Source organism: Leptonychotes weddellii, chromosome 3, assembly GCF_054177405.1.
Source record: "Leptonychotes weddellii isolate Sample4059 chromosome 3, ASM5417740v2, whole genome shotgun sequence".
Lineage (NCBI taxonomy): Eukaryota > Metazoa > Chordata > Mammalia > Carnivora > Phocidae > Leptonychotes > Leptonychotes weddellii.
This window is the reverse complement of record NC_138371.1, coordinates 119,761,627-119,777,197: the sequence shown is the minus strand read 5'-3', so window position 1 is coordinate 119,777,197 and position 15,571 is coordinate 119,761,627. Positions and strand designations below refer to the sequence as shown.

Sequence of the window (15,571 nt, the reverse complement as noted above, 5' to 3'; positions counted from 1 at the left end):
GTTTTCAGCTCTACCCTCCCAACATTATAAACGGCTCAACATTATAAACAGAACCGTACTGTCATCTTTTTTCATATAAATCCACTTTGCAAAAAATGCAGCCCAAACCACAGCAGGCTGGAATCCGGGCAAACCCTCATCTGCCTGTGGCCTGAGATTAGTATTCTTGTTGCGTCCTGCAGCAGGCACAGCTGAAAGTTATCAGCAGGCAGACAGCCAGCTTTCAATCTCAAGAACTGCAGCCGCAGATCGCCGCGGCGCGCACACAGTAGAGGAAGATTTAGAGACCCTCACTCTCGCTGCTGGCGCGGAGCCTCTGTGCGGCATCTGATGGCGGGAGACCACAGACGTGCCGTGAGAACAGAAAGGACACTTGCTTTGAGAGCGTTATGAAAAATAAGAAGAACCACCTTCAGGAGCGGATGCAAAATATTCCATTCTAGACTGGAGCATTCCCCCCCCCCCACTCCCGGGCACGCGCCGAGGCTGAGGGGGCGGGCACTGTCTGCCCCACCCCCGGCCCCGCCCCCGGGCGGCTTGGGAAGCAGGTTCGCGGCGGAGGAGGCGGTGAGGGCGGGACTGGAAGGCAGGCTCGAGGGACTTTCTGCCGCGAAAGTGAGGGAGCCATGGTAACTGAGGGCCATTCCCAGGGGCCTCTTCCGTCTTATCATCTCTGCAGCTCCTAGCACGCGGCCTGACATATGGTTCACTCTCAAACATATGTTCAAAAATAGAATAATATCACCCCATTTTTCAGATGAGGAAACGGAGGTTCGGGGAAGCTAAGAACACTGCCCGAGCTCACTTCACAGTGGGTTTTCCATTCGGGGCCAAGTTCATGGGGGCCAATCTGTGCAGGTACACAGGCCCCACATTCAGAAGGGCCCCACACTCGTTTCTGTGCTCTGCCTTCACTGTCTTGAAATGTTTAATACTTTTTGCACCAGGGTCCTACATTCTCATTTTGCGCTGTCCCGCAAATTAGGTGGACAGTCCTGGCTCCGACTCTCTTACAAAAGCCAGAGGACAAAATGTGGGCCGGCTCTGAAAGCTCTTGTGAAGAGGTGGCTCTCATCAAAACCTAAATGTCTCTTGTCCCTCTTTACTGGAGAGCCATTGGGTCAGTTTACAGCTTGGCGTTTCGTGCTGCAGTCCCCTTCGATGTGTCTCACCGGCGGGAGCTCCTTCCCCGGTGGAAACCCCAGCAGAGTCATCGTCCAGTCTAAGGTCTCTGCAGCAGGGACTGGCCCCTGCCTGCCGACCGGGATGAGCGGTCAAACCCAGCCACTAGAAAGCTCGGGTGGCTGGGCTGCTTCCAGAGCAGAAGCACCCCAAGCCGGCCACTGCCAAGCCAGGGAGCGCGGGCAGCAGCTCAGCCCTCTCGCAGTTGATGGAGGTCAGGTTGAAAGAAACCCCCAGCAGGAGAGGCAGCTCACCTGCTTAGCGCTCTCCCTGATGATCTCACCTTTGGAACTTCGAGCTGGGTCTTGATCTCGACAAACCAGGTGAACTGTGCCACCTGGTGGAATTCAAGGAAACCATCTGTGAATTCTAGAGATCGCTGTGGCTATGGAGACCAGCTTTTCCAGATGAATTAAGACGTTCGGGCTCACAGGAAGAATGCCTGAAACTGAGACTCCTCTGGAAAATCTAAATGGATGGTTGCCACAATTAGAGCAGCGGATATAATAGCCAGGTGATCCTGGAAGGTGCTCTCCTGCCTATATGGGCTGACTGATGGGGCATCCGGGATAAGGTCCTGATTTTTGTAGGGGTTTGAACACATCAAGGTTAAGAAGCGTCGCTCTTGGTTACACCTGCATTCCCAGCATCTCACATGGCACCTGACACAGAGGTCACAACCGGGCTGCACTTTAGACTCGCCTGGGGTGTTTTTAAAAGCTCCAGATGATGGGTCCAGGCCTGGGTATGTTTTAAAAGCTCCCCAGGTGAGTCTAATGCTCAGCCCAAGTTCAGAAACACTGGCCTAACATGTAGCAGGGACTTGATTAATATTTATTGAATGGCTGAATCCATAATTGGCACTCAGACTATTCCAGCAAAGACCATACTATCATCAATCAAAGTTTATGTAAAGGGGAATGCCTTGGCTGTGGCAGTTAAAAAGTAATCATTACAGAGCCTGATTTCTTCACTTAAAATAGCTTGCTTTATTAAGTGGGGTCTGTTTCATGGGAGGCTCTCAGCTAACCATATAACCAGCCCCTCTGCTCTGTCCTCCTCCCCACAACACTTCAGAGGACCTCCCAGTTGCTAAGATGCACTTATTCCTCACCCTGACTTGGCAGACAATGTAATACAACTCCAAATGCTATAATATTCCCCCAGAAAAATGCCTAACTTGATTTCAGAGGAAAAAAACCCAAAAAACAAAAACAACTTTGAGCGTCTGGAGAAGTGATACATTCCCAGCCTATTTCTCCAACTTCTACTGGAACATCCGTTTTTCTGGAGAAGAATCTCTGGAAAGACATGGTGGACTTGTCTAGCCACCACAGTGCCATTTGGTGACCCAGAACCATTGAATTCATGCAGGAAATTCTGGCATTTACTCAGAGGAAGACTTCAGCTGATTAAATAATTTACGGGGCACCTAGAGAGCCTTTCACGAAATCAAGATTAGGGAAGTGAAATAGGAGGCCATCCCCAGCCCCTCTAAGCCTGGAGGCTGGACCCCAGAACACCAGGAAGGAGGAAGCAAGTTCAACGCACTCCCCTCTCAGGTTATTCGGGGAGGCACCGGTTCTGAAGTAGGGTCCACAGCCAAACTGCAGTGGACTCCCACCCTCCTCCCCACGCCACCCCCAGATGCTCACTGACAAGACATGAGGTGGGGATCGGGTATCCACGCCCTTTTAAAGTTCCACTGGTGATTCAGACGCCCAGAGTTGGCTGGAATCCCTCACTGCTCTTAACGATGTGTGGCCAGGACCTGAGCTCTCCCGTGAATTAATTAAGAGTTGAGGAAAGGCTCCTCCGGTCACTTGCTCTGTCCACCTCTAGCTGGAAGCTCAATGCACAGCTGAGAATCAGCAGCTGTGCCGGTCCTCATGGGATCACGGTCAACTCCTGGCCATGCTGGCTGGGCCCTCCCTGACCTGCCTGTGACATTGGGCACTCTCCCCAGTGTGGAGCGGCCACAGGCTGGCCTTGAGGCCCTGTGGACACACAGCAGGCTGCTCACCTCGCTTGGCTCTGTCAATAGCAGTTTGCTTTTCCCAATGCCACTGTTCCCTCAGCTGACCAAGAAGGCTTTTCAAGGAACTTGGACCTCCAAGGCATCAGGCACAAAGTCCTTAGATGCAGATGCATGGCCACTCCTGGAAGCAGGAAGCCGATAGACAGAATGGCTGTCAGGAGCCAGGAACAGAAAGCCGTGTGGGGAGAAAGCCTAATTCTGGGGTGGGCATTACTACTCCCCCCCAGCACAGCACACAGCTCCTTCCTTCCTTCGTCACTTCCCTGCTTCCCTCCCTGGGCTCAGGAACAATCCCATCTTCTCAGGCTTTACATTTCCTCTCTCATTAGCTTCCTGAACTTTCAAAACTATTAGACTCTAACAATTTGGCACCCAAGCCAGCTTTCTCTGACTGCCTCTGATACTGGAAGTGCCCCTCCCCCCCCCAAAATCCTCTGATAGATGGATTATTTTCCCTTTATCCAATTTCGGGGGGAAAAGAAGAGGAGCTTAGGAAACCATTGGCATCATGCCCATGCCTTCTACCTAGCTGTAGAAGGACTGGGTGCAGTGGGGGGCTTTGCAAGGACAGAGAGAAGCAGGAGGAAGGAAGGTAGCTGAGTTCGGTACGGCCTCAGGGAAGGCCTGCTTCGGGGCTAGAGGGTGTGCGCCGCACAACTCTAGGGGGCATTGTTCAGATTGCAGTGATGGGGCATTTGTATCTGCATCGAGCAGCTGCTTGCAGATGGCAGCAAAGCATGCGAAGGAGCTGCCTTTTCTAATTTGCACAAAGGGATCACACTGGATAAAAGTAACCCTGAGTTCTTTAGCCGTTTCTCTCGGCCGTTTGAGTTCCCGCTTCCACCTTTGCTTTCCTGGTATTGGCTGGGTATGGAACCGGCTGAGGGTGGTGGAGGCAGAATGGAGGCGGATTAGCTGGAGGAGGCCCTGAGGGCAGGAGTGTCCCCACACATGGGCAGGCTGGGTCTCAGAGCTTGGATCTCTCACCCAAAGAGCCCAGTGATTTCTCCCCTGCAGTGGAGAACAGTTCCCTTTCTCCTGAAGGTTCTCGGAGAAGCCCAGCACCCTCCCCCACACCGTGTTTCCACACAGACTGCCAACGGCTGGGCTCCTGGGCCTGCACGACTGCCAACTACAAGCCCGGACACTGCTGAGGAGGCCAAAGAATGTGTATGAGCCCAGGTTAGGTTTGGAAGTCACTGCCACCGACTGGGGACAGTCATGGCCCCTGACTCACAGTCGAGAGACCAGGAAGAATGTTCCTGTTCCCGCCCTCCCTCCGACTCACGGAATGTCCAGGGCAGCTCAGAGAACACCCTTCCCACCGCTTCTGCTGCTCGTGGCGCAGTGCAGCGGGCAAGACGGCGGACTATGCCGAAGCTTCCTGGGAGGCTGACTTGAAGCTAAAAAGAATATCAATAATAAGGGCTTTGGGTCAAAAAACTTGGGTTTAAATCACAGCTCTGCTTCTTAAGAGCTCTGCCATCTCCTGTGTTGACTTAACCTTTCTGGGCTCCTGCAGCCCAGAAGAGGAGACTTTTCTGCAGAGAAGGGAAGATAAAAGCTAACTATTGGGCAGCCTAGAGGAGATGTACGCAAGGCATTTATTACCAGACTTGGACTAAATTAAGAGCTCAATACATTGTAGTTACTATTAATATTACTATTATTAATAATGACATCAATAATCCCCGTGTTCAAAACTGAGCTCCTCATTTGCCCCCCACCCCCATCCCGGCCCTCCAAATCATTAGGGACTTTGAGAGCATCTTAAACTATAACCAAAGATGAAGCTGTGTTTCCCCACACAAATGTTGGGGGGCGGGGGGGCAGGATCACTGTGAAAGAATTTTCTTGCAGAAGCAAGCAGTTCCTCAGAAAGGGCTAAGGCCCTGGAGTCAATGAACAGGGTCCTAGCCAAGGGCAGGTACTGGTGGGGAACAAGTGAGACCTTCCCAAACCACAAAAGAGCCAGAAGAGGAGGCCACAGAGAACCTGCAACTAACTGCCCTGAAGATCCCCTCCTTCAGGGGCAGGAAGCCCAGAGGCTTTTCTCTCTGACACCTAGCTAGAGGAGACCTGAGCCTCTGGATGACCACGCTGATCCTATTAAACACTAAGGTTTGCCGAGGGCAGCTCCTGTGGATTAAACCTCTTCCTCAAGCTCTAGGCTGTGAGCCATGCCAGAGGGCGGTGCCAGGCTGGCCTGCAGGGCATGTCACACCCTCCTTCTGTCCTTCCTCCCTGCTATTTGTCTTCGGTGCATGATCCTGTCCTGGGTCAATCTGTTGTTAACAATAAGGTTTGGGGGGGCCCTGGGTGGCTCAGTTGGTTAAGCGTCTGCTTTTGGCTCAGGTCATGATCCCAGGGTCTTGGGATTGAGTCCCCCATCGGGCTCCCTGCTCAGCGGGGAGTCTGCTTCTCTCTCTCCCTCTGCTGCTCCCCCTGCTTGTGCTCTCTCGCTTGCACGCGTGCGTGTTCTCTCTCAAATAAATAAGTAAAATCTTAAAAAACAGTAAGATTTGGCTTTTTTGTATCCCCCATCCACTTTCTGGGGAAGTATTTTATCTTCACAAACTCTTGATATCAGTCCCTGTTTTTCAGTGCAGAGAGGAAATGAATGACTTGCCTAAGATCACAAAATGGTAGGTCATAAAGCCAAAGGAGGGTTTCCATTCTTTTAACACCCAGCCTGGGGCACCTTGTACTACACCAGTGATGCTTAAAGGATGAGCGCCACACAAGCAGCTTTAGCGTCACCTGGGAACCTGCTAGAAACATGGTCTTGGTCTACCGAGGGCGTGGTCACACGCCCTCCGGATGATTTTGACTCAAACTGAGCAACCACTGTACTTAGTGCTTCCTGAACCCCTGAAGATAGGAATCACCAAGGGGCGAGCTCCTAGGCATGTTTCCCCCAATTTACCCAATATGGAATTTGCCTAGGCCCCACCTACTTCTGTGAGGGACTTAGGAATCAGGTTTTGTTGTCTTTTTAATTTGTTCCAGGTAATTCTTAGGTTCAGGCAAGTTTAGGGAACAGTGACTTGGTACTGTTGCATAGATCAATATAGGGGAGCTTTATAAAAGTCATGGTGTGCCAAGAAAAAACAGCATAAACCCAAACTACAGTGACTCTCACACTGGAATCAAAATAAGGAATTATCTTTCCCTCCATTTCACTAAATGTACAACAACAGGGAGACCCACCTGGATTGCACCCCTCCCACTCCGTGAACGAGTCTGGGGAGAGACTTTCAGAAGCCTGCTTTCCCAGGGCAGGAAGCTGACTCAAGCTCTTGGGGCTGCTCTCTGTGTAACATGGAAACACCCAGCAAATAGCGGCCACCGCCAGAGTGCACCCCTTTGAAAGAAAGAGGCTGCCACTGTACTTGCCTAAATCTGGGGGTTGGGGGGCAGGGTTGACGGTTACACTTCCCACCATTATCTGCAGTCCTGCCTCCTGAGAAAAACAAGCACTTTTTCCAAAAGTATGTGGGGTGAAGAGAAGGGAGAAGCCGCCGCTTGCCTCCCCTTGGAATGATGGAAATGTGCGGGGCTGCCTTAGGAACTGATAAAAACCCTCGTGCAGGGAGGAGACAGAGTCTCTCAGATGACCAGGCCGCAAGAGAATCACCTGGAGGATTTCTACAAAATGTCAGTGTAGGCCCCGGTGCGGACCAACTGAATCAGAATCTCTAGGGGCAGGGCCCGAAACTGGTATTTTAAATTCTTGCCCCGTTATTCAGACAGGATTGCGAACCACTGCATAAGCCTAATTAATTCTAAGATAAAACCCATCTCTCCATCCCCGGGAACTGGCCGCCCCTTAAAATCACAATGAGGTGGAGAACCGGCTAGGGCACAGCGAGGGTTACCACCAGGCCAGTGAAATCATCAAGCACCGTTCATCAAGCTCACACGGTGCCCAGTGGACACCGGCCCCGAAACCCGCGTTCGGAATGTTCCAGCTGGCGCCAGAGGTCACAGTCCACAAGCTGCGTTTTATTGGTGAGAAAAAAACACACCCAGGAAAGTTCTAAGCCAGCGCCCTCGGCAGCAGTTTAGAGCTCGCCCGGCCTGACGCCGACAGCAGCCCAGCGCAGTCACCCGAGCACGCCCTGCAGGGCGCCAAGGTAACGCCCAGGGACTCCGAGGCCCGCGGGCCGCCTGCCCTCAGTGGGTCCCGGCCCAGGCGCGGCAAAGCCCCGCCCCTCGGGCGCCAGCCGGGTCCCCGAGCGTCCGGGAGCTGCACTCTGCCCGCCCTGTATGTGTGCCCGCGGGCTGCTAGCCTGCGGGTGCCACTGTCGCTTCGTCGGTCCAGCGAGATCGCGAAGTCCCGGGCGCATCCCCGCCAACCCTGCTCGCCCGCGCCGAGGCGGGCCACGTGACGGCCAGCGGCCCCGCCCACCCGGCGCTGCACCCTCGGCCGCCCGCGCCGTCTTACTTGGTGTATTCGCGCAGCCCCTCGGCGAGCCTCGCGGCGCTGCGGTGGAGGGACGCGGTGGGGCCCGCCCTCTCGCTGCCCCCGCTGCCCCCGCCCTCGGGAGCCGCCAGCGGTTACGTCATTCCAGTTATGTAAGAGCCGCGGTCTCCGGGGCTCTTCTCTACGCGGAATGCGGCAGGGTCTCCCGTAAGGCTTGGCCCAGCGCCCACTCCTGCCCCAGGCTCAGAGCGCAGGGAGCGGGAGGGCGGGGCCTGCTGCGGGCCGCACTCAGGGCCACCTAGTCACCTCGGGGTTGAAAGCGGGCGTCAGTATGTGTTTAGGGGATACCTGTCTGCTGGGTATGGCTGGGATGCAAAGATGGCACCGCAACTCACCTCGTAGAAAGTGCTTACCCAGAAAATCGTGCGGAATTAAAAAGATTAGGCTCAATGATATTAAAAAGATTTCTCCATCTGATGAGCTTCATCATAAGGGGTGTTGTGATAACTAGCACTTCCCAGGTTCCTAATGAGCTTATTGCTGGTAATGTCCCGAGTAACTCAGCAGCGATACAGCTCCCCTCTCCAGCAGGTGCAATGAGTCAGATTGGTAATGTGAACACAGTGACATCTGGCAAGAGGCAGGGCTGGGTCGCCCACCGGAGAGGTAAGTCTGTCTTCTAAATCTGAACGTCTGCCCCTAGTTCGGCGACTTCATGCGGTGCCAAGGAGGGCCCCTTTATCTCCTCCAAATCTCCATCGGCCCCCCACCCCCACCCCCCAAACTCCAGAAAACATACAGTGTAAGCAAAGCATGGTTGCTGTGCAGGTCTAGATCCCAGTGAAGTCATCTAGCCCTGTTGTGTACGCGCCATCAGGCATCCCTGTCCACATCTCACCTCCGTCCCTAATTGAGAGACGGGGCACTCAGTTAAATTCTGTACTGCTGTACCCAGCTCGCCCAGAGACGGAGCGACTCTTACCTAAGAGGTACAGAGACCTGCTGGTTTCATGGCCTCATTGCCTAGGATGTGAGATAGAGGATCACTACCCCCCACCCCCACCAAGTGGATGGGTTTTTACGTCAGAATCTCTTTTGAAATAAGTTTCCCCAGAACAGTGTGTTCCTCTGAACAGGACTGTGAGGTTCTACTGCATTGCTCTTATTCCTGACAGAGTGATGAAAGGAGGCCTTCTGTAAAACCGCCCAGCCTGGTGTGACTTTCAATACCAGTCTGGTTTGGCTGGGGGAATATTTTAGATTCCCAGAGCTACACAACTGTGCTTTGTATACTCTTCTTTGTGTCAGTGATGGAAAAGGTGTCAGTCCGCTCTGCATCCCGGAACTCACCACCTCAGGAAATAAGCTTTTGGCTCGCAGAGGGGTGAGAAATTGTTTCGGACCAGAGTCTATTGAGGGCATCAGCCGCACCTTGAAGTGAAAGGTTGGGTGGAAGGCCAGCTCTCAACCTGGCGTGCAAACCTCCCCGGGCACGCTGCATAGCCACTCTTTCTCAGTGTTCTTATTCATAGAATGGGAATGAATATGCTCACCTCATCACCTCCTGAGGTTATGGTGATGATTAAACACTTTTGTAAAGAGCTTAGCAAAATGCCTGGTTTCATCTGAAGTGATCAAAAAGTGTTCACTTCCCTCCTTAAATTTGTCCTTCTATTCCTTTCTCCCCTTACAGTATAGCCATGCCATGTACATTCAGTCGATCGTCCATGAGGGCACGAAGCATGTAATGTTTATCCTCAAATCAACAAGCATCCACAGGGTACCTAGTGTGTGCATTATACACACATCATGGGAGGTTGTAAGAAAAGACAACCGCCACCTCAGAAGGGCCTTCCACTCTCCCCTGGCTGACAAGGAACATATACACAAAAAGAAACAGAGGACAGGACAGGATTAATGGGAAAAGGCTCCAGTTTAAGTAGGAGTTAGCTCAGCTGGATTTTTGTCCTATTTCTGATTCCCAGTGTGACCTGGGGTAATAATGATAAAATTTATTGAGGGCTTGATATGTGCCAAGCATTGGGATTATCTCACTTAAGCCTTACAGTGACCTAGTAAAGTGGCTCTTGATATTATCCCCATTTTACAGATGAGCAAATTGAGACTTAAAGGAGTAAGTCCCTTAGCTGAAGTCATAGTGTCCATGCTGGAGCCATACTGTATGCAGCAAGTCACTTAGCCTCTCTGGGCCTTAGTTTTCTTACCAAATGAAAGGGGGAAACAGATGACATGTGGGGTCCCTTCTAGCTCTGACTTTCTATATTTAATAAGAGAATTACATAAAAATTTTAAATAAGTTAAGCCCAAGGTGTTTTTAAGAGTGACACTGAGTGGGGGTAGCTGCTTCATTTCACATGGGTAGAAAGACTCTAAAATATTTCTTATGTGTCCCAGCTTTCAATTTGCTACCCAATAAACCAAACAAAGAAAGCCTCCTCCAAAGCTTCCTTCCAGTTGATTTAGAGTCCTAAAGCTAATTTAGACCCAACTTGAAGGAGAAGCAGAAGGTGTGGCCTGAGAAATCCATGGCTTCTCACACAACAGATATACATGATAGGAAGACTGCAGACACACACACACACCCCAGTGTTCGCATCGTCTTCCACCGAAGCTCAGTACCAATTTCTCCAGCCCAGTTGTCATGGCAACACCAGCTGCCAATGAGATCATGGAAGACAAGGTTATAATGGCAGTGGTGCCTTAATATTTTACCTGGCAAAACCACTTAGATAATAAGGTGAATAAGCATAAATCCTAAATCCATAGGAAGCCCAGGCACTGCTCTTTGTATGTCTTTAATGTGGACTTGGGGGTGGGGAAGAGAAATGAGGGCGAAGGGAAAGGAACAGAAAGGAAGGGAGGATGAGGCTGGGGGTGGGGAAGAAGGTCTCTGATGCTGGTCCCTTTGACTCCTCAGCGTGGATCATGCACAGGTCCTGACCCTGTTTGTGCATGGATTCAAGAACTGGTCTCTTCTGTAATGACAATAACGGGGTTAGGGGCTCCCAGCCTTAATTACAAAAGTCTGATTATAAGAAACCCAAGGCGACACTAAAGGAGGAGAGAAGCAGCCCAGGGGAGATGTACGTGGCAGACAATGACGCTCCCATGCAGTGGCTCACACAACCACCCAGCAGGAAGCCAGACCCGATTTAGAAGTACCTTTCTGGTTGTGCCCTGAGTCCCTTGATGCCCACCAGCTTTTCCAGACTGGTTCACTCCAGGGCTGTCTGCTGTCCATCTGAACCAACTTCCTAAAGAACAAATCCATTTGATGTAAGGGTTTCCTTCCTTTCACAGTGGGGATCTCTAGGAAGAGCTTTGGCACTGGGGAACCAGGGTGGGAGAGAGACTCGGTTTACACTGAATACCCTTTTGAGCCTTTGAATTTTGTACTATGTGCATGAATTAGCTATCCAAATAAAAAACATGCAAAGGTCCACTTTGTTTCCCTTGTCCTCCTTCCCAGAACTAGAGATGGTAGTGGTGAGCTGGGCCAAGGGCAGGGCAGTCGTGAAGCCTGGGTCGGTCAGTCTCCATGTACCCAAGCTGATGAAGGAGGTGATTTCCTGAAAATGGGGCTCGTGTTGGTCTGAAACTCTCATGGTGTCTGTTTCTAGAGCTCTAGTTTCATGGCAAGCCGGTTCCGTTCCCAATGCAAAGGCAGTGGGAGCTCAGGGGTGGGGGTCGAATGAGAGCCTGGAGGTTGTCGTAGCTGGCCCTCACCTACTTCCCTGTACCACCTAGGTCCCCCTGCCGCTCAGGAGAAGGGCCACTGGCGGGGCAGGGAGAGACAGGCAGACACAGAGGTGGCAGGGACTGGGATCGAGAGTCAGAAGACCCACATTCAGCTCTGACACCTCTTCAGAGGAGACACTTGACCTCCCTGAGCCTCCGTTTCCCCTCTACACAGCAGTGTTAACTGTCTAGTCCTCACAGCATAGTAGGGAGGCTGAAATAAAAACCTTTCCTCTTATTTAACAAATACTCATACTCTACTTGCTATGTGCCCAGCACTGTTCTAAGCTCACTTCAAACGAGCCTGCAGCATAGAGAATTTCAGTAGCGTGTCCAAGATCACGTGAGAATCTAGAAAGCAGCACAACCAGGATTCCAACCGGACAGCCTTCACGCCTTTTCTGTACGGATGGAACACCTCTCATAGTGGGTTCTCCTCAGGTTCTTCTTCTAGCCACTTCCATCGGGCTGGAAACTCCTCCCCTTTTTTGGTGTGTTGACTGGTTCCTGTGTTCAAATGGGTGACTCATAGTCCCCTCGGTTCCCTCTACCAGCATTCCTCCCCTGCCCTCCATTTCACACCCCTCCAAGGACTCCCCGCCAAGCTAGAGGCACTCAGAGACTCAAGGGGGAGCATGCTGGGGGGCCGGGCACTAAGACCCAGAGTAACAGAGTGAGATTGGGTTTTGAGCCTGTGAGCGTGCATCCCTTATCTACACCTGCAACGACCCTGCCCTTGTCCGCTATTCAGTCCTGGGCCATTTGATCATCCTGGGGAGGCTTGGAAGGACTGAGGAATACAGTTTCATTTATGTCTTATTTTTTATTGTGGCAAAATATACATACCATAAAATTCATCATCTTAATCATTTTTAAATGCACAGTTCAGTGGTTTTAAGTACATTCACATTATACCATCACCACCATCCATCTCCAGAACTTTGTCATCTTACAAAGCTGAAACTCGGTACCCCATTAAACACTAACTCTCCTCCCCACCCCCCAGCCCCTGGCAACAATCCCTCCACTTTCTGTCTCTGTGACTTTGACTATTCTAGGTACCTCATATTAGTAGAATCATACAGTATTTGTCCTTTTATGACTGATTACGTGCACTTAGCGTAATGTCTTCAAGCTTTATCCATGTTGTATTGTGTGTCAGAATTTTCTTCCTTTTTTTTTTTTTAAGATTTTATTTATTTGAGAGAGAGAGAGTGAGCAAGAGAGCAGGAACAGGGGTGGGGAGGGGAGGCAGAAGCAGACTCCCCACTGAGCAGGGAGCCTGATGTGGGGCTCGATCCAGGGACTCCAGGATCATGACCTGAGCCGAAGGCAGACGCTTAACTGACTGAGCCACCCAGGCGCCCCAGAATTTTCTTCCTTCTTAAGGTTGAATAATATTCCATAGTAAATACAGCACATTTTGCTTATCAACTTATCTGTTGATGGACATTTGCCTTGCTTCCATCTCTTAGCTATTATGAATAATGCTGGTGGACGCTGGTGTACAAATATCTTTTCAAGATCCTGCTTTCAGTTCTTTTGGGTGTATAACCAGAAGTGGAATTGCTGGATCCCATGGCAATTCTATTTTTAATTTTTTGAGGAAACTTCATAAGGTTTTCCGTAACAGCAGCACCATTTTACATTCCCACCAATGTTGCACGAGGGTTCCAATTTCTTCCCATCCTTACTGACACTTGTTATTTTCTGGTTTCTCTTGTTGTTATGGTTGTAGAATGGCCACTCAAATGGGTGTGAGATGGCATCTCTTTGTGTTGCATTATTATTTTTTGTTCTGTATCTTAAAATGCTTCTGATAATTTCTGTGCAATCTGCTGTGCCCCCGTCTTGTCTTCTTTGCTTAATATACCTTAATTATCCACATACCCTCACACACATGCAATATTGAAATTACAGTTTGCTCCTTAGGTATGAGGTTTTGTGGATGTGCATAATTTAGAACCGACTCCACTTCTTTTCTCTCACTGGCTTTAATCCATTGTTGAGGACCATTGAGTTTCCCTCAGGTGAGTCACATGGCCTTAATCCAAAAGGCTCGGCAACTAATTTCATCAAGTGTTTTGGTTGAGTTGGGCTCATTTCACCAGACACACAAGGGGGGAAATGACAACTGTTTTCCCCAACTGAGCTCTCAGTTGTTCATTTGGCAAAATAAAATGTCAGATTACTGGTCTTTCCATTTTGATTCATGGAAAAAACATGCCAGTAACAGAGAATGTGCCTATTTAAATGAATCTTATGAATATGGGGCATTTTTGAAGGCAGATCTCTTTGCATCCATAATGGAAAGTTCATGATATAGCAAGTGGAAAAAAGCAGGTTGCAGAATAATGTGACTAATTTGATATAACTTATGGTTATATATACATAGACATGTTCCAAAAGGATACTAAAAAATGAGCACTGGTCACCTTTCAGGGGACTGGGACTGGGAGTTGTGATAGGGTGTGAAATCTTTTACATTTTACTTTATACCCTCTGCCTCTACCTGAATGCTTATCCATAAGCATGTATCACTTTTATAATAATTACAAAAAGTTGTAAAACAGTCATTTTGGGAAAATAAAAGGGCTTTATACTATTGATTTATCTCCTGTCTCCAGCTGTGGAGGAATAGCCCTGTCCTAGGTCAGGTTCCCTGGAGACAGAGCCCCAGGTGGAGCTTTGTGGAAAGTGATGGACTAATGGAGTAGTCTTGGGAGAGATTAGAATGCGAGTGAGGGAAGAAGCACCGGGAAAAGGAAGAAGTTGGGGAAGGATGTGGCTTCTCATGAAGTCTGGCCTGATCCCGCAGAAAGCTTCAGATTCTCAGTGACACCACAGAGCTTAACCTGCCCTGAAGCAAGAGGGTTGAGCTTTTACTCCCTCTTCCCCAACTCATCCTACGCTATGAGTAACTGTGGATGTTGGGGGGCGGGGAGGGGGTCACTCTGGTGCATGTCCTGGCAAGCTGGCTCCACTAACCAAGGAGGGGTCTCCAGGAAAGGCTGCAGGTGTGAGCCATCAGCCACAACACCAGAGTAGTCTGGGGTGGGCCCACCAGGCTGGCACAGGGCATACCAGCGGGATCTGGGCTACACCCACGTCCCCCAGTTTACTGGCGGCTGAATGGACACTGGCTTCTTTATAAACAAACTTATAAACTGTAAATTGATTTGTGAAATGCCTTTTTTTTTTTCTGGCTATGGAAAAGCACAGGCTACAGACATTTTAAAGCAGAAATATTCAAATGAAGAAATAAAGAGTAAAAAAATTGGTTTGGAAGAATCCCATCAGACTGCAAGATTTTTGCAATGGTGGGGAAAATCATCAGAAGGCTGGAGGAGCTCGGAGCTACCGACCAGGGGCAGAGTTGTTCGGGAAGTGAGTGTTCTAACCTAGGTACTGATGGTGTGAGGGGCTTTTCTTTTTTTGACTTCAGGGACAATGTATATCTCATCGTTGACTGTATCTCCCTTCTGCTTTGGTGACTGAGAAAGTTCAAATCCAGATTTGAATCCAGGACTAAGTAACACAGGGAATATAGGCAAATAAAGGTAGAGATTGATCTTGGAAGGTGTATTTGAAGGCCCCAGATTTCATGAGCTGCCTTGACATCTTTGAGCCTCAGTGAGGCTCAGAGGACTAACCACGAGTTCCCTGCTCTGAGCAGAGACGCCCCCCATCCAACAGGAAAGGCTCCCACCTGCTAGCTCCCTTATGCAACTGGCCGCACCCCAGACGTGGTTCAAACAAGCCCTTCACATCCGCCCACCGGAACCAGAGGTTACCCCAGCCTCTCATTACTACAGAGCATGGCCCCTGCGTGCCCTGGTTGGTCGCTCTGTTCCCGTGTGCAACCTCCATGGGGCCCTGCATCGCATGCCGTGTCCTCCTCCCCCGGGCTGTGAACACACGTGGCTAAGAAACTCCCATCATTCGCATCTGCCCAGGGTCAACTGTGGGGTGTTCAGCCATCTCCTACTCTTTAGGGCGAGGGACCCCTCTCTCACCAATGGGGTGAACAGAAGGCAATCAGAACAGAGAGACATTTTGAGTCATGAGACTTTGGGGGCCTTATTAGAACCTGCCGTACGTGCAAACCCTGAATGCCACGCCCACTCTGCAGAAAGTACGAGCTGCCTTCTCTTTGCCTTTGGAAC

At 50.4% G+C, this 15,571-nt stretch overlaps 1 protein-coding gene across 1 annotated transcript in view; it reads right to left on the bottom strand.

Moving 5' to 3' along the window:
* The window catches only part of DHRS12 (dehydrogenase/reductase 12), a 43,627-nt gene that overhangs the window by 25,864 nt on the left and 2,192 nt on the right, over positions 1–15,571 (bottom strand). Inside the window, 4 exon segments of the mRNA XM_081815503.1 lie at positions 1,437–1,519; positions 3,206–3,230; positions 3,233–3,341; positions 7,668–7,762. Coding sequence (XP_081671629.1) covers positions 1,437–1,519; positions 3,206–3,230; positions 3,233–3,341; positions 7,668–7,762 — 312 coding nt within the window.